Here is a 23,222-nt window from a genome sequence, read left to right on the forward strand (position 1 = left end):
ACTAAAATAGCCAAACAGAAGAAATCATTCAAAGGGAAGTTTTTAAGCCTAACAGTGTTGTTAGATGCTTTAACCAACTAAAACAAAATATAATTTGTTTTTTCACCACCACTCGTAAAATAACAAATTTTAAATAAGCCTTAGAAGAAATTGCGTAGAATTTTAATGAAAATGCTTAAAATTCCAAAAGCTAATATTTCTTTAATGCAATCATATAACAAAGAATAAGAACAAAACACGGACAATTAAAATAATAACTAGTAGTGCATTCATTATTTTCTGAAAAAAAAAAAAAACATGAAGGAAAAAAAAAAACAATTTTGTCATGTAATCAACACAGCATGCAACACAAAACAGCTAAAACATGGATCGTGATGCATGACGTCAGAGCTGAAGATCATTTTCAGTACCGAGGCCTTCTATTCAACTGTAACTTCTCCTTCTTTCGAGGCGGCCCTGGCCTGATGCACTTTGGAAAACCTTCTGTACCTCTTGGCGAAATTTTTTAGTGGAATCAGTTCAAGTCAATGCGGTATTTAAAACAAAAAACTTTTCTATGTACCCTAGATTTTTGGAGAAATATTTGAAATAGTGATCATTAATTAAAAAGACTAGAAATGCTTCTTCAACAAAAAATAATAAGAGTGATAAACCGAGTCAATCACTTTTTGAAATGAAAAACACAGGTCATTTTAAATAATGTATAATCCAAATATGTCTCTAATTTTCCTTTTTAGCCTATAATTTAAGAATGTCATGAAAGTAAAATAATTTTAAGTGTAAAGTATTTAATTTTTTACATAGAAAGTAATGACTTTTACTTCCTACTGTAGTAAAAAAAGAAAAAAACGTAGAAAATTTTACCTCACTATTTTCAACATTAATTATTAATATTTTTGTTGTTGTAAAGATGAAACTTTTTTTAACATTGAAAGAAGGATAATTTACATATATTTCGTAAAATTCTTAAATCTTTTTTACCATTTATTGACTTGTTCCTGGTGTACAATAACCTGCTGGCTTTTACTGACATTTTACATTTGACCTTTTCAACTTAAAACTTTTTTTTTCTCATGTACTTGACAATACTTGTTAACATATTTTCATTATTATTATATGCAGGGCTATGAAAGAAGTACACCCAACCACATATTATAATGCGATCATATATCTATATGAAAATTCACTCTTCCGTAAACTTGACGAAGGAGTTTTTTTAGAAGTGTAAAACGCTTGTAGTTCTATTTCTAAAAAACGGCGGTGCGCTGAATCAGTTGAAATAGGATCGCGTAAAGTATTTTTCAAAAAATTTATGTAGATTATATTTTATGCAGAAATATACACTTCAAAAATTGGTCCAAAGTACAACATTCTTTCCAACTTAGTATAATGGTAAATCACAAAATTGAATGAGCTGTGGGTATTTTGCAGATGCTCGAAATTTTAAATAGTTGCAATATTTTTTTACCAATTTCGTAATATTTTTTGGAATTTTCACATTAAGTTCTTTCTTTTTTCTTTTCTTTTTTATTTATCTAGCTGTTGAAAGTGCGTCGTTTTTCGATGTCTTCACTAAGTTTCTTGATATATACATCATATTAACGTTTTCATGGAAAAGTTTTAGTGCTTCTATATAATTTAATTATCGTGCAAATTACTATTTATTATTATGTGAAAACCGGTTTTATTGACTTTAATTAATTGCGTTGAGAAAACAATGAGAAATAAATCTCAGAGGGGAAATTGACTAATTTACTTAACTAAATTTTTTTTAAAAAATATAGAGTATAAAATCTACACATTATTACTTTTTTCATTTCTTTTTTTTAAAAAAAAAGAAGAAAATGGAACGGAATAAGTTCTATTTGAACTTTTTGGTGCATAAAAAAATTTAAGATGTGAATTAAAGCTGTGTCATATACTTTCCAATATTTTGAAGTATTTCATTAGTTTTTATTTTTTTCAAAATAATAATAATTCAGTCTTATCAATGTTTAATTCCAAACTCATATTATGCATGCATTTGTTATCTTCTTTAATAATTTAAAACTATGTGTTAAAGTTGTACGTAGTTCTATTTGTAATTTCTAGTACATAAGATATTTCCGATACAGATTAATATTTCTAACCTTTTACTAAGTGGATTTTTTTGAATTTTTAAAATGTTTCTTCCTGCTGTAAGAAAGTGTAAAATAGAAAAAAAAGTGTTTGGTAAGAAAGTGTAAAGCAATTAATAGTTCTCCTGTGTTATCATCATCATCATATCTGTCTAGACAGCCCAGGGTGGGCCAGTGCCTTCCTTTGAATTCGAATCCACTTCTCTCTACTTCTGACACTTGTTCGCCAGTTTTTCTCCTTTAGAGTAAGGAAATCAGTCTCAACTAAATCCAGCCATCTCAGCCTGGGTCTACCTCTTTTCCTGTTCGTGTTATAAGATTTGTGTTATAAGATTTGAAACTAAATGAGTGAAATAGTGCAACTTTGTCAAATGTTGCAATTCTTAATCAAACCAATATGACCATCTATATGCATGACAAAAAATGTATGGAGAAACATAAATCTTTAAGACACTTTCCTTTCTTCTTCTTTTCTTTTTTTTTGTACAGAAATTGAGTTTTTTCTTTTCCATAATTTACGTGATGTTGGATTTCTTCTTTCATCTTATCATTGCCTCTTTCATCTTTTCCCCAAACTTAATAATAAGCATTTCAATAGAAAATTAAATGTTTTAAATACAATGCATTTCAATGATCAGATGAAAATTGGGAGAATTAATCAGTGATTATACTATGAACGAATGCATTTTTTAACAGAAATATTATTACTTCTAAAGCCACCTGTCAAACAATAAGAATAACAGAGGTTACAGGTATTCTGTGCTTGTGTGCAAAAACTGCCCCCCTTTGAGTTGATAACATTTACTGACTCCTTATCTATATACAACCCATAGAACAAATATATGTGATTCTCTGACAGAGAGCATTACTTTCATGAATGAATCACACAGGGGTGGCACTCTTTCAAATTTATACAATTGAAGCAGAAAGAAACAAACACAAGTGAATGGAGCATATATTTCAGTACCACCAGACAAGTTGACACCATCTAGGAATCAATGAATAAATACAATAGTATGCCACACACATAAAAAGATAAAGTGCATGAATAATTGATAATCACAGTAACATATTTTAATTGGTCTTTAAACTAATGCATCCTTTAACACAGTGTTGCCAGAACTTAAGATTAAAAAGTAGCGAATGGGAGCTCCAAAAGTTGCGGATTCGAACATTTTCTAGCCCAAAAATAAATCATATATATATATATATATATATATATATATATATATATATATATATATATATATATATATATATATATATATATATATATATATATATATATATATATATATATATATATATATATATATATATATATATATATATATATAAATTTATTTACTGCACTAATTTACTTGGCTATATTTCTGTAAAACAGCGCCGTTTGCCAGAAAACACTAAAATTATAATAACATTGACTAGCTCGTTTCTTTCTAGCTTTTTTATGTGTAAAAATCAGTCCGAACTGTCTTCGATATTTTAATGTTGGTGCGGTCTTTGAGCTGCATAAGAATACCAAGAGGTTTCGACCTCAGCTCGCTTCGTTCCCCAACCTCAAGAACCTTAATTACTCGCACATAAAAATGTTCTCACTAGCTAAGTTTTTTTTAATAAAAATTATCTCGCGTTTCGAGGAAATTAAAAATAAGACCTAACTAGGACCCAATCTCCAACAAGAAATTCAGAAAAGTTCAACTTCATGGGCCTACATCTGTGTGTATTTAAAAATAAAAGGCAAAAAATCTTTTTTTGATAAGCAAAATAATTTATTTAATCATTTCTGCTCTGAAGTTCGAAACAATACAAAGTACAAGCATTCAGCTCGCAGATGAGAAATATGACTTTGCTTTTCTTTGTAACAGCATCAATAATTGTTTCAAACTCGATTGAGAATAGTTTTGATAGTAATTTAGTGAACAAATGAATATTTTGATTTGGACCACGTATGAAACAGTATTTTAAAGCGTCTACGAAGCAACAAATATTTTTAACTAATTTTTTTTTCATTTATAGTAGCCGTAACATCTGTTGTAAAGTTTAAAAAAAACAATGATAAAAAGATAGATTTGCACTAAATGCTCGTAAATATTTTCTTTTCTCGCAGCTCGCCTTAGTTGCTGTGCTTACTTTACTTGCACAGTGAAACCTGTTAAGTTGACCATCTCTATAAGTTAATCACCTATCTAAGATTTTGATGATCAAGTGCAAAACTGGTAAAAACAATTTATTATCATTTTTATAAGATGACTTCTCTTATAAAATCATCAAATTGTAGTTCCACTTCTGATCAGTTTACGATAGTTTCACTGTAGTAGCTTTAATAATTTTCTAAACTCCTTTTGTAACACGCAACATATACATTACCGTGTTTATCATTTAAAGTAATTATTTTTCCTAGTTATTTTGCAATTACTATAAATGTTTCGAAAGGTTTAAAATGTTAAAATTTTCGAATTAAAAAAATTGTCGTTATTCAGTTTTCCTGATCCCTAAGTGCATTATGTTTCAATCAACTTAGTCATTTTTATTCATAATTTCATTGTTATAGTTAATTATTATTTGAAATTTCATAGTATATATTTTTGTTTTAAAAACAAAATCCATCTTTTGCGTTTCATCGTCATCATTGGGTGGGCCTTGGCCTTCTATGAAATATTTCTTCATGTCGTTCTCCTTGATGCCAATTCTGATTATCATTTGCGTTTGGTAATACGAATTTTATTTTAATATGATTACTATCCAAAACTTAATTTTTATTTGTTTAATTTATTTATTGCATATTTGGCAAAATGAGGTGAAAAATAATAACTGTAACCATAGCAATACATATTATAGCTTCCTTTTAAAAAAATTATTTCATCATTTACAACGGGCAAATCTAAGCTCTAGAGCAGGGATGGGCAAACTTTTTTGGTCGAGGGCCAAAAATCGAGAAAAAAAAATTTTTGGTGGGAAAAATAAAACTTTCAAAATTTTTTAAAAAAAAGCGATATACAAGTTTTAATTTAAATATTTAATGAGATGAATGAAATTGCGATTTCATTTTTAAAAGTTCCTTATATTAAGGTTCGAAGCGAGATGTGCCTATTTTACGGAACAAGGCTAAATGCTTTTCTGTTAGTCCACTTCTGAAATGATTCTTTCTAAGGTTCAAAGTTGAAAACTCTTGTTCACATATATAAGATTAAGCAAACATAGAGCTCATTTTCTGGGCATGAAATATTAAATTGATAATCACATATTGCAATTCAACAGTTCCGTCTCGCTTTCAGGCCTGATATAGAACAAACAATATAAAGTTGTTGTAGAGGTTGAACTGGATTTTCTTTCACTCTTTTTTTTAACTCGTTGACAAAAGATAATTTTTTTATCCTTGATGTGTCCGGAGGGTGCATATGTGTATTAAGGACGCCCTCGTATTGATCATTTCGGGTGAAAAGTCTTGCTCTACACCCGTTTTCTTTTCTGATACAAGACCAAGCTGTCTTGCTCTTCAATTCCGCATGAAAATAATAGAGGTACTTTTCATGTTCAAGGATTCTTTTATCAAATTTTGAACTATGAAAAACTATCTCCATCTTGATTGCTAAAAATTCTATATTGACAACACGCGGTGATACAATCTTTAGGGGTTGCTGAAGAGATGTTACAAATGCCCATCGCCAAATGTTTGGCGATGGACATTTGTTAAAATTATAGAGTCCCCCCACTTCAAAGATCTATTCATAACAATATATTTTCCCCTTTGACACATTGATGGATCATATCTATTGTTATGACCCTCTACCCCACCTTCAGGTTGGAAAATCCTAGGATGGACAGAGCACAACCCGTTTTCACCTGCAAAGAAGCATTGATTCGTACCACCCAATATGGAAACATCAATGCCCATGAATGCTTTTGTATGGTATTTATGTTCTATTATGTAAGGGGAGAGTTGCTAAAATTGGGAGGTCCAATTTGTCAGAAAAACTTACCACTCATTATTTTAAATACAAGATTAATTAATTTATTAATTACAAGATTAATTAATTAATTACTTATAATATTTTTTTAAATGAAATGTTGTGCTTTTATCTTCAATTAAAATGATAAGCTAATTTTAAAAGTATCTTTTGTTTTTAATTAATACATTTGTTTAAACTAGCACCATGATGGAGTACAAGTCATACAATGAATTATTTAATATTTTGCTGCTTAAAAAAGAAAGTAAAATCAAAATTAAACTAATTTTAACTAAAAATTACAGTCCATAATAGACTGAAAGACACTTTTTTTTTAAAATTAATACGAAAGTCTCTCACGTTTGAATTTATGTAACAACAAAATTCAAAATATATAAACAATACTGTTTCAAAGGTAATCTCCTATATCAGAAGTTTATTGTTTAATACATACAGCTCATAATTGGTTTTTAAAGTTTATTATTCAAAATATTAAAATAAATCTACTTAAATTGCCACCTTTTTTAAAATTTTTTTCACACTTGTTCCAAATGATCAGTATTGATTAGTCCGTAATTTGATTACTTAATCATTTGTTACACATAAAAATGCAAATATAACTAAAATGCGGCTAATTTTTATCCAAATAATACAATTTTTAATATAGTTAATGCATACATTTAATGTTAAGATAAATCAATATTAATTTATATTAATAATATTAATATATTATATTAATAATATTAATAATGATAATAATATAAGTTATGTTAAAATTTATATTAAACAATAAAATCCTTCCTTAAAAAAATAATTTATTGAGAAATTTTAAAAAATATCCCCTCCCCTGAAAAGAAAGAAAAAAAAATGTGCCTCATTTTTCTTTGGGGATACTGTTTTGTTTTTACAGGGGAACCTTCTTACTATTCTCTTCTTTGCAGAGACTCTCTTTACTCTTTTTCCTAAGGTCCTTTTTTTTCCAGGAACCTCTTTTACCGATTAACATATTAAATATTTCTTTCCCTTTCTTGAATTGTTTTATGTTAAGAGCAAATATCACAAAGCAAGCCCCATCAGTCGAAGAGTTTTCGGATTTAGAGTAAGAACGGATTCTTAGAAGAAGTTCATCTTCAATCATAACTAGTAGTTTGAATGGTAAACAGGTTTTAGCCTTTGAATTTGAACAATACAATATAGTCAATTTTCATCCATAGTACCGTGCTCTATAGGTAATCCATATCCTCCGTTACGCCCACTCAGATAAGATTCAGGAAGGTCCCCATTTTCTTCACAATAGAGATAGTAACAACCAGTCCAGTTCTAACAAATTTTCCCTCTTATTAGTAGTACGTGTTCCATCTACGGCTCTGTACAACTGTCGACTGAAGTACATTTCTTTATTAGTATTTCAACAAAGCAAAAATGGGGAATCGATTGTCTATGGAAAGGTAAGTTAATGAAATTAACATTGAATAATCAGGCAATAATGAAATAATCTGGTTTTAATTTGAAAGAAATGCACTCTAAGTATTTTCGTTTAAGACTGATTAAGGTTTCGGTTAGGATTGATATCTATCATTCATAAGTAAAGGAAATTTAAATTCTCTAATAACTGAGTAATTACTAACAACTCAGTAATTACTAACAACTCAGGTTTTTATTTTAAAGAATTTTCTAAGTATTTTTTTGTTAAAGACTGATTAAGATTAAGATTTCGGTTAGCAATGATATCTGTCATTCATAATTAAATGAATTTTAAATTCTTTTATTGCTGAAAAATTTTTGAAAACTCAGTTTTTTTTAATTTGAAAAAAAAAATGGATTCTGAATATTTTAATAAATTTATATGAATAAAATTCTGAGGCTCTCTGGTATTATTATACAGAAAATAATTATTAAGATAATCTTGGAAACTTAATAAAAATATAAAAGTTTTGAGAACTGCTTGCAATTATTAATTAATCAATAATTATTATTAAGAATTTAATTTTATTATTATTTTTTCAACGTTGGTTATGCCGATTTGGTCCTGTTTTTTATTAATTCTGCGCAGAGTTGGATAATATTTTGAACTTGTTCTAAAATGTTATTTTTGTGTTTCTATAAGGAAAAAAAAAATATTATTCGCATATTAAGAGGTTTTTTTATATTTCAACCTAGGTTTCTTTTCTTGCTTTTTAATGATTTATTCCTCATACTATTTATAGTTTGCTTTAAAAATATAATTTAGCACGAAATCGCACTGCTGCTTTTATAAAATACAGAAAAGTACAAATATAATAACATTAAAGTTTAATTTACCGCAAACCATGGGGCCGCATAACGAAATTCGATTTCAAAAACGTACGTTAGTAACTAATTTTGGAAGTTTAGCAATAAATAAAGATGTACAGGTGCTAAATATTTTATTTATTTCAATTGACTTCAAATATAATCAACAAATATCTCATTTATGCATTATTTTTTAAAGCGGAATTCCTTAAGCAAAAAGTATGACTCGAAACATTGAGTGCATAGAATGTTAGAAGAATAAATGTTTCTCTCCATTTATTTGTAAATTATATTCAAGAAATGTAAAAATTATTGTTATCAAGAATTAAAAATTATTTTGCACTTCAATATTCTTTTCTTTCAAATGCCTTTCTATATATATATTTTAAAATGAAATCGAATGAATATTAAAAAAAAAAAAAAAACTACTTCTTATAAATTTGTCTTCTTTATACTTCTGTGGAACAAAAATATATTTTTTCTTCTTTTTCTTTTACCAAATTGTAAATTAATGAAAATGTAACCAATCATACACTTGCGGAGATTAATTTTTTTCTCCTTCTCCTTAGCATTTTTTTGAACTTACTTTATGTTATGTCACATTTTGTTCCAACGATAAGAATCTCAATTAATGTAAACGATTATTTTCATTAATCTTTTCAACTTTATTTATTAATTAGGAATAGAGCACCAATTTAATTTATTAATTAGCTCTAAATTATAAAAACTGGTTTTTTCAGAGATATTTCAGATCTGATATTTCTATAGATCATTTATATGCTGCTAAGAAACTAAGCACACATAAGCTCTTAATAATTAACTTTTCTGTTTTCTATATGCGGTTACTAGTCCACCACGCTTTAAAACTATGCTTGAATATAAATTCATTTACATTTACCAGACGGTTTTTTCAAAAAACAACCTTTTTTTTATAGCAAAAATCTGATTTTTTTTGTTCTGTTCTGTCTGAAACAATTTTTTCTTTTTATGCAATTGCTTTTATGTTAGTTTATAACTTATTTTACAATAATTAAAAGTCGAAGAACTGTGAATTTTGACATATTTTAATTTTTTCTCGATTATTTTCTTTCTAGGTATAATACCGAATTTGATTATTATGACAAACTTTCCATATAATATTAATAAATCATAATTAGTTTTTAATTTCGACTCAACTGACATATGCTTTGCAAGGAAAGAACATAATTTGATTGCAAGATAATTTAAAAAAAAAAAAACTAACTTATATAATAAAAAAATAAACTATATAACAAAAACTATAGTTCAATTTTGAAAAGAAAAAAAGAACAACAGTCAAACATCAAAACGCAACCACATTTTTTTAAGAATTGTTTTCAGCAGTATTGGGCCTTATTATTGATATTGATGAATAAGTTTCAAAAAATCTTTTATTTAAATAGACATAGTTATATTTGTTCAATTGAGGGCACAGAAATAATAATATAATATGTAATTATAATTTTTATAATATTTCTCATTCACATTTCATAAGTTTCAGCTTTCAGTAAACAAATTTTCTCGAGTTTTTTTAATGTTTGAAAATTAATTCACTTCAAAACGGTTATCTCTTCCCACAGCACTTACCGATTTCTCTCTCTCAGTTAATTTTAAAATCAAGTAGAATATACCACTTGCACAAACTTTTAATGGAATAAATGTAATAAGTGAGGAATCATCCTCCCTTTATTGTCAGTTTTAAGGAATGAATTTTTCTATCTTCCAGAATTCTTTCGAATATCCCTTCACTATATTTTAAAATAGCTATATTTTACAATACTACATATTTTTAAATACTTGATATAAAAGAAAATCGAAGAAATCCTACGTCAGAACTGAAAGTATGGCCACTTATATTTTCTCTTTTTATCAGTTTAGTCGTCTCGACATTCAACCATTCCTCTCTTTCAAATCATCACCAGTTTACATTAATTAAGTTATGTGGATCAAAATAAAACCCTATCGATGTTTTTTTTTTATTCTTAATGTCAGCTGATGAACATTCACGTTATTAAATATTTTTATGCCTGTTGAGGGGTTAAGCCTTCTCTGACCCCTTAACTTTTAAATAAGTAAAAACTTTTAAATAAGTAATTTCAGGGGTGTAAACCCCTGAAATTACTTATTTAAAAGTTTTTAAATACATAACTCGACTAATGAGAAGATTTGCATAAAAGTTTTCCTTTCGTTCGGTACTTTTTAAGCAAATGACTGACTTAAATTTGTGCTTTTGTATTTGTAATACAGGGTTAATAATTGCAAAATAGAGCAGAATTATACGCTATAGTTTATTTTTCGGTCAATGGATATCCAAATACATCTTCGACTACAGTTTGACTGGCTATGCTGTTGATCAGTTGATTGAATTTCAAATTTGAGGCATGGGCTGGCTGATCTTCAAATTTTAGTTATTTTTAAAACTGAAATCATTTAAAAAAAAACAACTTAAAATTAATCATTGTTGTGGATTTACATTGATATATATCTTGTATTTGCCTTGCAAATGTTTCGGTAGCCATCGTCAATATTGAATTAAAATTTTGACTTGCTAAGATTGTATCATTCATCTTTAACTAAGTCATCTTTAAACTAAACAAAATACGTCTACAGGGAACAGACCGGGGCTAGGTGTAAAAGTTTTAGATTTAAGGTATTATAGTTCAGATAGGGCTAACTGACTTTCTTTATATTTGACAATAAAGCCTCAATGATTAACTTTAAAAACTTGGTAACAAACCAGTTGACATAAGAAATTCTCACTTTTTGAAAATTTTAACACCTTCGATTTAATCTTTCATCCAAATCTTTTAAGTAATCTTTCATCCCGTGTTTTTTAAAATGACTTTTCCCACAGGCTGAGGCATAAAATCAGTATATTAAAAAGTCGAGTTATCATCTACTTAGAAATTCTAAAAAGTCATTAGCTTTGGTAACGGACATGAGGGTAACAAACATTTCTATCGAAAACCACAAAACAATTTATGTGTACCAAAAAATTATTTAAAAATTAAAAAAAAAAACATCCAAGATATCTCATAGAATTCTTATAAAATGCATCTTTTAAAATAAGTAAGTGTCTTCAAGTTGCTTTACGTATTGAAAATTGGTAGGGGGAAAAAAAAACTGACTTTGTTGTTTGGATAGTCAATTTTTAAGGATTGCTCGTTATTAAAAATTTATTTAAAATAAAGCATTTTATAAAATCTTATGATATTTATTATGCATAATAACACATAACCGTATGTATTTTTAAAAATCACCAACATCTAAGACAACAGGCTATTAAGCTCGAAGATTAAAAATATTCGATTGACGGATATCCAAAATGCCTCGAATTTCAAATCCACCCTCATTAATAATTTTTTTTGAATTCTCATTTATTTTAAATTGTTGTTATATTTAATGCTTTTTTAAACTTTATTTTAAATTACCAGGAGAAAAATAAACAACATTTATGAAAAGTTAAGTTACCGAAGAACATACAAGAAAAGTGATGTATCATTACACACTTATTACGAGATTTCAGAACGAGATCCTGAACGAGCAGGAAATTCTTTTTGGTACGTATATTTATCTCTTATGCATTTATCCTAAGTTTTACCCTCGTTTTTTTTGTTAAAAAAATGCATTAATCGCAATTAAACGGAATTGATTAGATAAATCATTGATTAATTTGGAACTCAATTTTAATGTTTAAAGGTATGTTTATTCTAATAAGACCAAACTATTATTCATTAATTTATTTATCTTTAAGAAATTTAAATTAAGCTTATGCAGTCAATTCTCGAAGTGCAATATATTTATATAATGTAATTAACACGAAATTTAATAGTTAAAACTTATAATTTACCTATGTTATTTTGCCTGTTACTTTCAAAAGTTAATATAAATAGTTTCCAGTAATAAAACACTTCCAATGTAGATCTCTTAAGAGTTCTCTATAAGGAGTACTTTTCCATAATTACTTAAATTTTTGTCTGAGCTGCATTGAATTTAGCATAATTGTGGAAGATCAGTATCAAATAACATGAGTCAAACTTTCGTATTCAAGAGGAGAGTGGGTGAGAAGGAGTAAGATCTATCAGGGTCGCGGAACTCGTGTATACGTATTTTATTGCGTTGCGAATTTTTTTTTCAAGCCCTGACAACATTTTTTCTGATGACCCTCTAATTCCGAATATGACCCCTGTTATGCTCCATTCACCTATCCCTTACAGAAGACACTCTTCCTTAGGTTTTTCACTTACCACTAATTTTGCAGCCAATGAATTTGATTAAAAGGAAGGAAAAAAGAATATTTTTACTGCTAATCTGAACATGTCCTAAACGGGAGATTTCGGGGGAACTGAAAAAAATAAATAAATGAAAATCTGTATTTTTCCTGTACGTTTTAATATATATTTCTTAAATATTCAATTAACATCACCCTTCCCCTCCCCCAGACACTCTATAACACATAAGTATTTAGATTAAAATAAAGTTCGATGGGTTTACGGAACTTTTTGCATGGGCTACTTAAAGAGACATCTAAATAAAGAGTAGATATCCCAAAATGTACCATTGTATAATCTAGATGTATTAAACGAATGAATATGAAAATAGTGTTGGTACCTTATATTAAGATAAACAAAGAAACCCATCTAGGATTTCTGTTTACATCAAATTGTTAGTAGCAGTTCTGTTATTTTATTTTATAACCGACGTTGAACAGCCAATCCAATTCTGAATCAACAACTATCAATGTTCAGCTCTATAACCTTGTAATTTTTGAACTCAACTCAGGCAAGCATTTAGACTATTTGATGGAACTTACCTGCACTTGCGTTACATGGAGAAGAAAACAACAACAACAACAAAAAAAAATTCCCTCGGTTAGCCCGATGAAAAGGGGATTCTGACCCATAATCCTTTTGTATATTTTTTTTTTTGGTCTGCCCAAGATCCCTTGTCTACCATTCGTATCCACCAACAATTGGTGGGATTTGAATCTGAGACAATTTATTGGGAGGCGAACGCTCTATTCATTGAGCCACCACGACTCGCAGTTTTATTAATATTTTTTCTCTATATTTATACAGGTCTTTAATTGAAACTGATTGGAAACACGTGGATGAAGTACCTGTCCAGCAGAATAGGACTTCAGACGACGCGGAGGAATTAACAATGACAAACCATGGAGAGTGTTGTACTAATCAACGCTTCGTCGAATATGAAAACGAAAATGCTGAAAAAGTCGTGAATGAACAGGAAAATAATACAGAGCATATCAATTAGTACGTAGATATATATATTTTTCTTAATCTATACTAATACTTTTGTAGCTTTTATTGTTTAGAAAATTTAATTTACAAACTATATTTCTTTAAATTCAACACATAACAAAAGATTTTACATCAAAAGGAACAGAAAAATTCTAAATAGTGACTTGGAGCAGTTACTTGATGAACAACAGCTGTAAGCCATGTTTGCGTTCCTTCTCGGCTCTACATTTTGACCTGAAAAAAAGAAAATATAAAAAAAAAACTAGAAAAATATGAAATTTTTTTTAAACACAAAGAATAATTTAATCCCAGTTCAATCGCCATAAACTTTCCAATTTACCGATAACTTATACTATGACATCAGCACCCATCCTTCCGAAATATTAGATTAAAGATATGATACGTTAACAGTAGCTGAAAGAATCTCTATAACGCAGAATTATATTTAAAACATAAAGTGATTTATATTTAAAGCTAAGGTAAAACGTAATTAATTAAACCAATGAAATTCTTTTAGAGAGCAACCCACTTTTAAAACTGTTAACCTTCTACTCAAAGTTAAATTTAATATTGCAAATAAGTTTATACCTAATAGATAGAGAAGTAATAATGCCTCTTAATATCCACTTAGTTATGGATAGGACAAAAAAATTTCAAAACAAGGGCTATAAATTTAAAGTGCTTTTGCTTGCCGTAAACAGATATAGTGGGTTAGTCACCCAACACGGCGTCGACTGCTTTAGTGCGTGGGACAATTAAAGATTACTTACATATAATATTTATAAAATTATTTTATATTTTGTTCATATAACATGAAATTTTTTTCTACCCCCAGTTTCTCAGAAGAAGCTGTCTTAAACTATACAGACAAACTTAAAACAGATGACTACATTAAAAAGTGGCTTGACACCGTGGAGGAATCTTGTTTGTGTTATTCTCATAAAAATTCTACTTCGAACTCTAAAGTACTACAGACTGAAGTTGAATGCACGGTGGAGTCTAATATAGACTATTCAGTAATTAATTTCCACGAGTGTATTAGAGTATACGAAGAACTATCTATAAGAGATCAAAAAGAAAGGATGAATAAAATCTGGTAAGTTGAATTTATGCATTTTCTTATTATATTTAATTTAATTTGCAGGTTTTTCATTTTTTCTTCTTATTACATAGCTTTAACAGTAACATTTATTAATAGCAGTAAACAATAGTAATAGCAGTAAACCATAGGAGTTGACTTTCAGATGTCTGCCACAACTAAAAATGCTGGAAGTTAGAATGGTCAATTCGACTGATTACGTAGTCCACGTTATAATTTGTCGAAAAAGTATTCGCGACTCACTGCGTTGAGTGAAGGTCAGTCCAGTTTCTGAACATTCATTTCGACGCAGCATGGCTTTGCAAGTCTTGATGGCGGATGGTGTAATTATCCTGATGGTAGAGAAATAGGCTTTCTCCGATATCTATAGAGTTGAGTTCGGAAAGCCGCAAAAAGTCATTATACATCTAAGTGTCCAACCACCTTTCTAACTACAGGAACTAACTAAGCCAGGCAAAACTATAAAAAGGAAGGAAAAAAAATTACACTAACATGATTTAGAAAGAAGGGTGTCTGGATAATTTTGGTCACATAGTAAACAAAAAACAATAATTTATTTGTATATATAACATATTATAACATAACATGAAAATTGCAAGAAGAAGTAATATCGAACTCCTTATTATTTCTAAAAATATATAAATCCACAGTCGAAAAAAATGATAAAATTTATCATTTGTGCGTTTTTTTAGCATAAAAATGAATTTTTATATTGATTAGCGATGAGTACTTTTTAAAACATTTCGCGTGATATTTGTTCTAAATCATATAAAAGGACAAAATTTTAAAATTATTTTTTCAAGTAGCTATTTAATAACATAGAATATAAAATGTGTTTATATATCTTCATGGATTTTCAGCACTATTTAACAGCTGGTAATATTTGCTAACAAAAAAAAAAAAAAAAAAAAACATTTCTGATAGAAATAAAAAAAGCATGATTTTAAATTTTCCATCAACACTTTTGCTTTCGATGTTCTTTTTTCGAATCTAAGTTCCTTTTATTGTGGTGTGCCAAACATTTAATTCGTGTGATACATTATAATTTTATTCATGCTGCTTTTTCTTATATAAAAAAAAATCTTACCAACTTCAATAGATTTAAAGTTTTTCCTTCATTTTGCACACAAATTGCTATAAAATGTCTTAAATTTAAGACATTTGTTAAAAATTAAAATGGAAAGCTAAATTATTTGCTCTCATTTTGAAATAGAGTCATTTGCTTGAACATTAGTTATCTCCTTACCATAATAGTTGCTAATGAATTACATTTCTCGAAATATCCAACGTCTATTACTAGATTTTCAGTCATTTTTTTTAAACTATCAACTTCTTTTTTTTCTTTTAAGCTCATCAAAAGAGGCCAATTGGAATAATCGAGATCGAGTTTCTGCTCTTGATGCACTAACAACCACCAACAATGATTTACAAAATGAATGGACAACAGTATACCAAGGAGAACAGGCATTTCAACATAGAATTCCTCGCCTGCTGCATCGTAACACTTCACATGGCCGAAAGGGATCAATCACAAACAATGATGGAAAAAAAATAATTCGCAGTTTCTTGGAATATAAAGGAAAAGACAGTGAGATAATCGTAAAGGAATTAATAGACGAAACAGAGCATCTTATGCTGTTAGTATAATTCGAAAACTTTATATATATATATATATATATATATATATATATATATATATATATATATATATATATATATATATATATATATATATATATATATATATATATATATATATATATATATATATATATATATATATATATATATATATATATATATATATATATATATATATATATATATATATATATATATATATATATATATATATATATATATATATACTAAGAAAAGTTTTTTTCTTTGAATGTTTAGTTTTATTTGAAAAAATAGATAAATCTTCACAATTTGAAAACGCATTGAAAAATGTGGGAAGACAGTCGAAATCTAAACATATGTATGATTTTTTTTAAAAGCAAATTTTTTTTTTAAATATTTTAATTTAGAAAACTATTTTGTGAATTTCAAAAATAAATGAACAATATTAAGACTTTTTTGTTGTTGATATTATGGAAAACAACTTTCAAGTATGACATGAAAATAAAATAAAAAACGAATAAATAAAATAATGATGGATTAATTATCTCTTTAAACTCATAAGGGATAAGCAGTGAATAAAATTTAAAAAATGGGATACTTAAATTTTTTTAAGTTTATACTAGAATATCATTTCTAAGAGCTTTTGATGTCCTTTAAGTAAAGCCGTCCTAAACGGGAAACTGATACGAATGGGTTAACATACTTTCACTACATTATTATAGCTATTTTTCATTTAAAATTAAGAATTAAATATTATGTTCTTCTATTAGATCCTTTGAAGAAGATAATTGGAGACAAGTAGATAAAGTTCCTCTCATAAACAGTAAGGCATTGCAAAAATTAATTGATGAAAATCAGAAACATTACAAAATCCGGAGTTTCGTAGAATATAAAGGAAAAGATATCAATTGATCAAAGTGAAATTGAAGTATACATCTTACCTTAACATTTCATTTAAATTCAACTACAATTTTTATGCTGTACATATTTAATAAATATCAATAATATCTGAATTTGGTAAAAAATCATTGTATTTTGTAATAAATTAATAAATTGTTTCCGTTTTAAAGTTTTGGTATTGTTTATTTTTCAATTATTTTTTTATATTACATAAGGTGCTTACATTTCGTTTTTTAAGCTTTGGACAAAAGCTAGGGTAACAGCTAAGCGTTAAAACTGCCAGAATATGGTGAAATTAAATTTACTGTGTTTCACCGAAGCGCTACGGTAATGACTTTGATATATATATGTACATATAGTTCATGCAAATGTGATAAAATTTGGCAAATTTTTCTTTATACTTTAATGTGTATCATAATAAGAAGTAGAATTTCGAAAACCAGAATTTCTGTTAAATCGTTACCATAGAAACGGAAAAATTGCCAAATGAATAGTTTAAATGCTTTATATTTTAATTCTATTAACTAAAAATATGTTGTTGTTTTTTGTCAGAAATGTTATTACCCTATATCACGGTAATTTCATCCGAATTTTTTGTTTTGTTCGTGCAAGGCTATGACGGCCTGTTATATCATTTTCTAATGTTTTTGACGGTAAAAGTGGCGACCTCTTAAAAATAAATATTTATTACCTTCATGCTTATTAATTGGAAGCTGCAGTTTTTTTAAAAATCTGTTTTCCATATAAAGGAAGAGTATAGTAGCATGGAAAACAAAACGAAAATTGCTAACTACAACATAACTGTCTATTAAGAAAATTATAAAGCGTAGAAATATTATTCAGTAGTTTTTAATTCTGAAGAATACCAAAAGTTTAAAAAAAAAAAAAAAAAAAAGGTTTGTGATAAAATTTTAAATTTCCTGAAAGAAACCAGAACTTATGACTTATGTACTGGGCCATATTTTTTACACAAATTTTTAATTTTCTAACTATTATACTTTAAATTTATAAATTTTAAACTTATATTATTATTATACTTTAAATGTTTGTTATACTTACGTATTATTATACTTTAAATATAAAATTATGTTTAAAGAGAAATTATGTATGTGTGTATGTATGTATGCATGCGAGTTAAACAGAAATAGATAAATAAATAGTAGTCTGCTTTATATATGAGAATAATGTTATAAGTGAAAGGAGTAAATAATAAAACGTACACACACACACTTGCGTATTCAAATTGAATTCTATCATGTTATAAATATTATTTTTAATAATGCTCCCATTTTTTTACTATTGCTCTATAACTATTGTGAAATTCAAATTTAGTTGTATTTTAAAATACTTTAATTTGCATTGTACTTTTAATTAAATATTAGTTCTGCATTTTAAATTTTGCCCCGAAAAATTGAACTTGAAGAAAAATGGCAAGAAATTTTATGCTAGCAACAATAGAAAAATCGTTTTTATTATATGATATATACTTTATGAAATACGAAAATAGTATTAATTACGAATTCCAATTAAATAAAAGCTAAAAACAGGATAAAAACAGAAAAAGTCAAAATACTATTTAATTTTTCAAGTATAATATTTTCCACTTTTTCTTTTAATGGCATATTTTTAATAAAATGTATAGATGATGAAGATACATATTTGATCGAATGGATCTTGCAAATTTGAGCTTTCATCAATTAAAGACAGTTAACTTTATTAATAGAAAGCAATTTAAATTACATCAATTACATACTGTATGAGTAATAAGTTATTTCGTAAATATCTTTCATAAAAGAAGTATGGAATGATATGAAATTAATTATCCACAAATGTTTTGTACCAAAATTATACATAAAAAAAAACTGAAACGGGGATATAAATTTATTATATTAAAGTAAAATGTAAAAACTTTAATATGAGATCAGAAAAAATTCTGAAACTCTTTACAGATGTAATACATCACCTCATGCTTTGGCAAAGACTCTAGCATGGAATCAGACTTTTTAATTATTCCATAACTATCCACATTTTTTACTTTCAATTTTAACAAATTTCTATTGAAAAAATAATGACCAGAATTTTATATAAAATCGCTAAAAACTGCTAGTTTAAATGGAAAGTGTATAGAACATGTTCTAAATTATAATATTTTAAAAATAATATTATTTCAAAAATAAGAACTGAGTATACTATATACTTACTAAAAAGTAAAACAGCGTTTTTTTTTCAGAAATGTCGCTGTTAACTAAATGTTTTTTCTAATTCTTCTCTATTCAAAATATCAATAGACATATTCATCAGAAAAAAATTAAGCTTAAAATAGAAGCGAGAATATAACTAATTTACATCGCTGAACATAAAATTTTTATTTAGAATAATAAATAAATCACTCAAGTTCGAGCGAAAAACACTCAAGTTTTGCTTAAATAAATACCACTCAAGTTCGAGTGAACGAAAGCAAGAATTTCGCTCAAATATAGGTGTATAGTTAAAAAAACTTCACTCTTTTTTGAGTAGGGGAAACCACTCTTCCAAAGAGAGTAATAAGCTGTTGTTGTGAATTCACAAAAGTTGTAAAAATAAGAGTTAGTTCGCTAACAAGTGAAATTTCCTTCCCTAAAAGCTACTTTTGATGATTTTTAAAGCTGTTACGCAAGAGAAAATGGAGAAAAAAAAGTTACAGTTCGGATTTTTTACATTTGAGACAAAGCTATAATTTTAAATTAAATATATCATGAGTTCCACTCTTAAAAAATTTCATAAATGTATTTATTTTTTAATCAACTAATACGATCTAACCTTGTTTATCTGAGTTTTTAGAAATTTATTGCTTATTGATTCGAAAATCTAACTTTCCATGATAATGGCACATATCGCTCATTTGGTGAAACAATGACGCAACTAAAAAATTAACCTAAATAGAGTAATTATCAGTTACGCCACTGCTTCACCAAATGAGTGATATATACTTACATTGTAGCCTGTAGGACCACATTGTGTACCCCCTAATAAGCCTATTATTATTTCTTCTAATGGGGACAATGACGTATCTGCAAAATTAACCTAAATAGAGTAATTATCAGTTACGCCACTGCTTCACCAAATGAGTGATATATACTTACATTGTAGCCTGTAGGACCACATTGTGTACCCCCTAATAAGCCTATTATTATTTCTTCTAATGGGGACAATGACGTATCTGCAAAATTAACCTAAATAGAGTAATTATCAGTTACTTCACCCCACTGCTTCACCAAATGAGTGATATATACTTACATTGTAGCCTGTAGGACCACATTGTGTACCCCCTAATAAGCCTATTATTATTTCTTCTAATGGGGACAATGACGTATCTGCAAAATTAACCTAAATAGAGTAATTATCAGTTACGCCACTGCTTCACCATATGAGTGATATATACTTACATTGTAGCCTGTAGGACCACATTGTGTACCCCCTAATAAGCCTATTATTATTTCTTCTAATGGGGACAATGACGTATCTGCAAAATTAACCTAAATAGAGTAATTATAAGTTACGCCACTGCTTCACCAAATGAGTGATATATACTTACATTGTAGCCTGTAGGACCACATTGTGTACCCCCTAATAAGCCTATTATTATTTCTTCTAATGGGGACAATGACGTATCTGCAAAATTAACCTAAATAGAGTAATTATAAGTTACGCCACTGCTTCACCAAATGAGTGATATATACTTACATTGTAGCCTGTAGGACCACATTGTGTACCCCCTAATATGCCTATTATTATTTCTTCTAATGGGGACAATGACGTATCTGCAAAATCAATCTAAATAGAGTAATTATCAGTTACGTCATTGTTTCACGAAATGAGCGATATATAAAATCGATGCTTCAATTATTTCTAATTTTTTTCATTTAATTATTTTACAGCAATCAACATAAAAATAACTAACTCTGTACATCTTTTTACTCAAGTCACTGAATTATAAACCACTAATTTTTTTCATGAAGCTATTCATATCTCTACTTATTTTTTTGTTTTACTGTTATTTTTTGTCTTAACTCTTAAGTTTTATTTTCTTTTTAAAAAAAAAAATCTTAATTTAACTTCGATCAAAATTCTAAGACATAAGAGTAAAATGAAAACTAAAGCAAATTTAGACACAACAGTACAAATTTTGTGTAAGCAAGAAAGCTTTATTTATAGATCCACATATATGCATAACTTTTATGTTTTTGTTGTTGTTTCTAATGTCACTTGCCACACGGGCAAACCTGCTTGGTGAAACCGAGCAAATTTAAGGCAGAGTGTGCGTTTCTTGTTTTTTAGTGGCGCCATCCTATGACCAAGAATTCGTTTTCAGGCACACACACGTCACAGCCCGTTTTATAGGGCGGACCCATTCATCCACAGATCGTAATTTTGACCTGAATCAGAGAACGATCGATCTCTAATCCAATACCCCCAGAGGTATCGATTTGTTATGGGAACATAACATGGAGGACTTTGGGACGAGATAGATTTAACGTGCAGCGACACCATTTACTACACGAGGAGTCTTCGACCGTCGGGGTTCGAACTCTCGGACGTGGGCCCAGCAGCCTACCGACCAGGCTATCCCGGCTTTTATGTCTTTGAACACTTAGAAGCATTAATCCGATTTTTTAATTTCGGTGTGACATCATTAATTAATAATTTTGCAGTAATTATGAAAAATTACGATATTTTCATTAAAATTCATTTTATTTATAACGGAAAATACTTGCTAACTTATAAAGGAAAAAAGGACATTTTAAATTAAAAAAACAAGTGGAAAAGTACTAATTGAGGAAATGAGGCTAACTACAGATTTTTTTTCCAGACTAACATCAGTCCCCAGAACTGAAGAGTAGCACTCTTGATTATCTGTACTATTTGCCTTTAATTATTATCTGAGCTTAAGTAGGGTATAATTTAAATAAGTTAAATATGTTAATAAGTTAAATATATCAAATAAGTTAAATATTTCAAATGTTTCACTTTAAAAAAACACAAACTTTTTTTAAAAAGAAAAATCGCCAATTTGGAGAAACTTTTCTCCTTAGATAAAAATTATGAAAGTGAATAATTCAATTTTATTAAATTTTACTGCAGTAGCGGAATAATATTTTAGTGTTAAAAAATTTGATTGCAATTGCCTATTGTTTTCACAAAACAGTTTTTTTTTTCTTCTCATGTTGGAGTTATGTGCCATTTACGGAATTAGTATGGAGAGAGCTGTTTGAGCATTGCCTAAGTAAAACATTAAATTTTGTTTGTTTTCATTTTTGTTAAAGAAGAAATAAATTAGCAAAAAAAAAAAAAAAATTTGGAAAATTTGGAATAAAAGTTAAATTTTCAGAAAGAAAAAATGAAAAGAAAATTACTTCAATGAATTTCAAAATTTTACAAAACAAACTATTTATTAAAATTTTGTTGAAACAAAAAGTAAAAGTAGTAAAGGGAGGGTAAACAAATCACAAACCCCACCCCATGCCTATTTTTGCTGAAAAAGGGAGTCTAAAAGGGCCAAAACTTTTGTTCTGAATCATATGAATGGTCCCTTCTTCACAAAGAACATTCTTACAAATGTTTGACTAAATGGTTCCTTTATAACAAAAAGTCATTTATTCGTAATATTTGGATGGCCCCTTATTTGCATTAAAAAAATCGTTCTTTAGTATGCCAACAGAACCTTCAAAAAACAGTTTTCGTCATTATAATTATGTAAACTTTTTATGGAAAAAAAAATTGAGTTTTTGTCTTCTTATGGAAACACTGTAGAAACTATTGAAGCAGTAAGAAACTATTCACTCAAATAGAAATTTTCGAAATAGAATAGAATATCTGGAACTCAATAGAACTTACTGAAAATAGCTAAATTCACCTTATTGATACGTTCAAAGGCTTTCCTGATAATTCTTAAGGTCATTTTGTATTGGCTGCAGCTAGTCCAGGAGCTACAGGGGGTCCTTTC

At 28.0% G+C, this 23,222-nt stretch overlaps 1 protein-coding gene across 2 annotated transcripts; it reads left to right on the forward strand.

Moving 5' to 3' along the window:
• Nucleotides 1-7,120: 7,120 nt before the first annotated feature.
• LOC107445279 (uncharacterized) lies at nucleotides 7,121-17,408 on the forward strand. 2 transcript variants are annotated; one of them, XM_087165756.1, is made up of 6 exons: nucleotides 7,124-7,515; nucleotides 11,791-11,916; nucleotides 13,435-13,629; nucleotides 14,453-14,713; nucleotides 16,066-16,353; nucleotides 17,110-17,408. In XM_087165756.1, exons 1-6 carry the CDS (start codon nucleotides 7,490-7,492, stop codon nucleotides 17,249-17,251), a joined length of 1,038 nt encoding a protein of 345 aa, XP_087021882.1. In that variant the 5' UTR covers nucleotides 7,124-7,489; the 3' UTR covers nucleotides 17,252-17,408. The 2 variants fall into 2 exon arrangements, with proteins under 2 accessions (XP_087021883.1, XP_087021882.1); XM_087165757.1 differs by lacking the exon at nucleotides 11,791-11,916 and having other exon boundaries at nucleotides 7,121-7,515.
• The last annotated feature ends 5,814 nt before the right edge of the window (nucleotides 17,409-23,222 follow it).

This window comes from Parasteatoda tepidariorum, chromosome 6, assembly GCF_982258835.1.
Source record: "Parasteatoda tepidariorum strain Cologne lab strain chromosome 6, Ptep-v5.0, whole genome shotgun sequence".
NCBI classification, from domain to species: domain Eukaryota; kingdom Metazoa; phylum Arthropoda; class Arachnida; order Araneae; family Theridiidae; genus Parasteatoda; species Parasteatoda tepidariorum.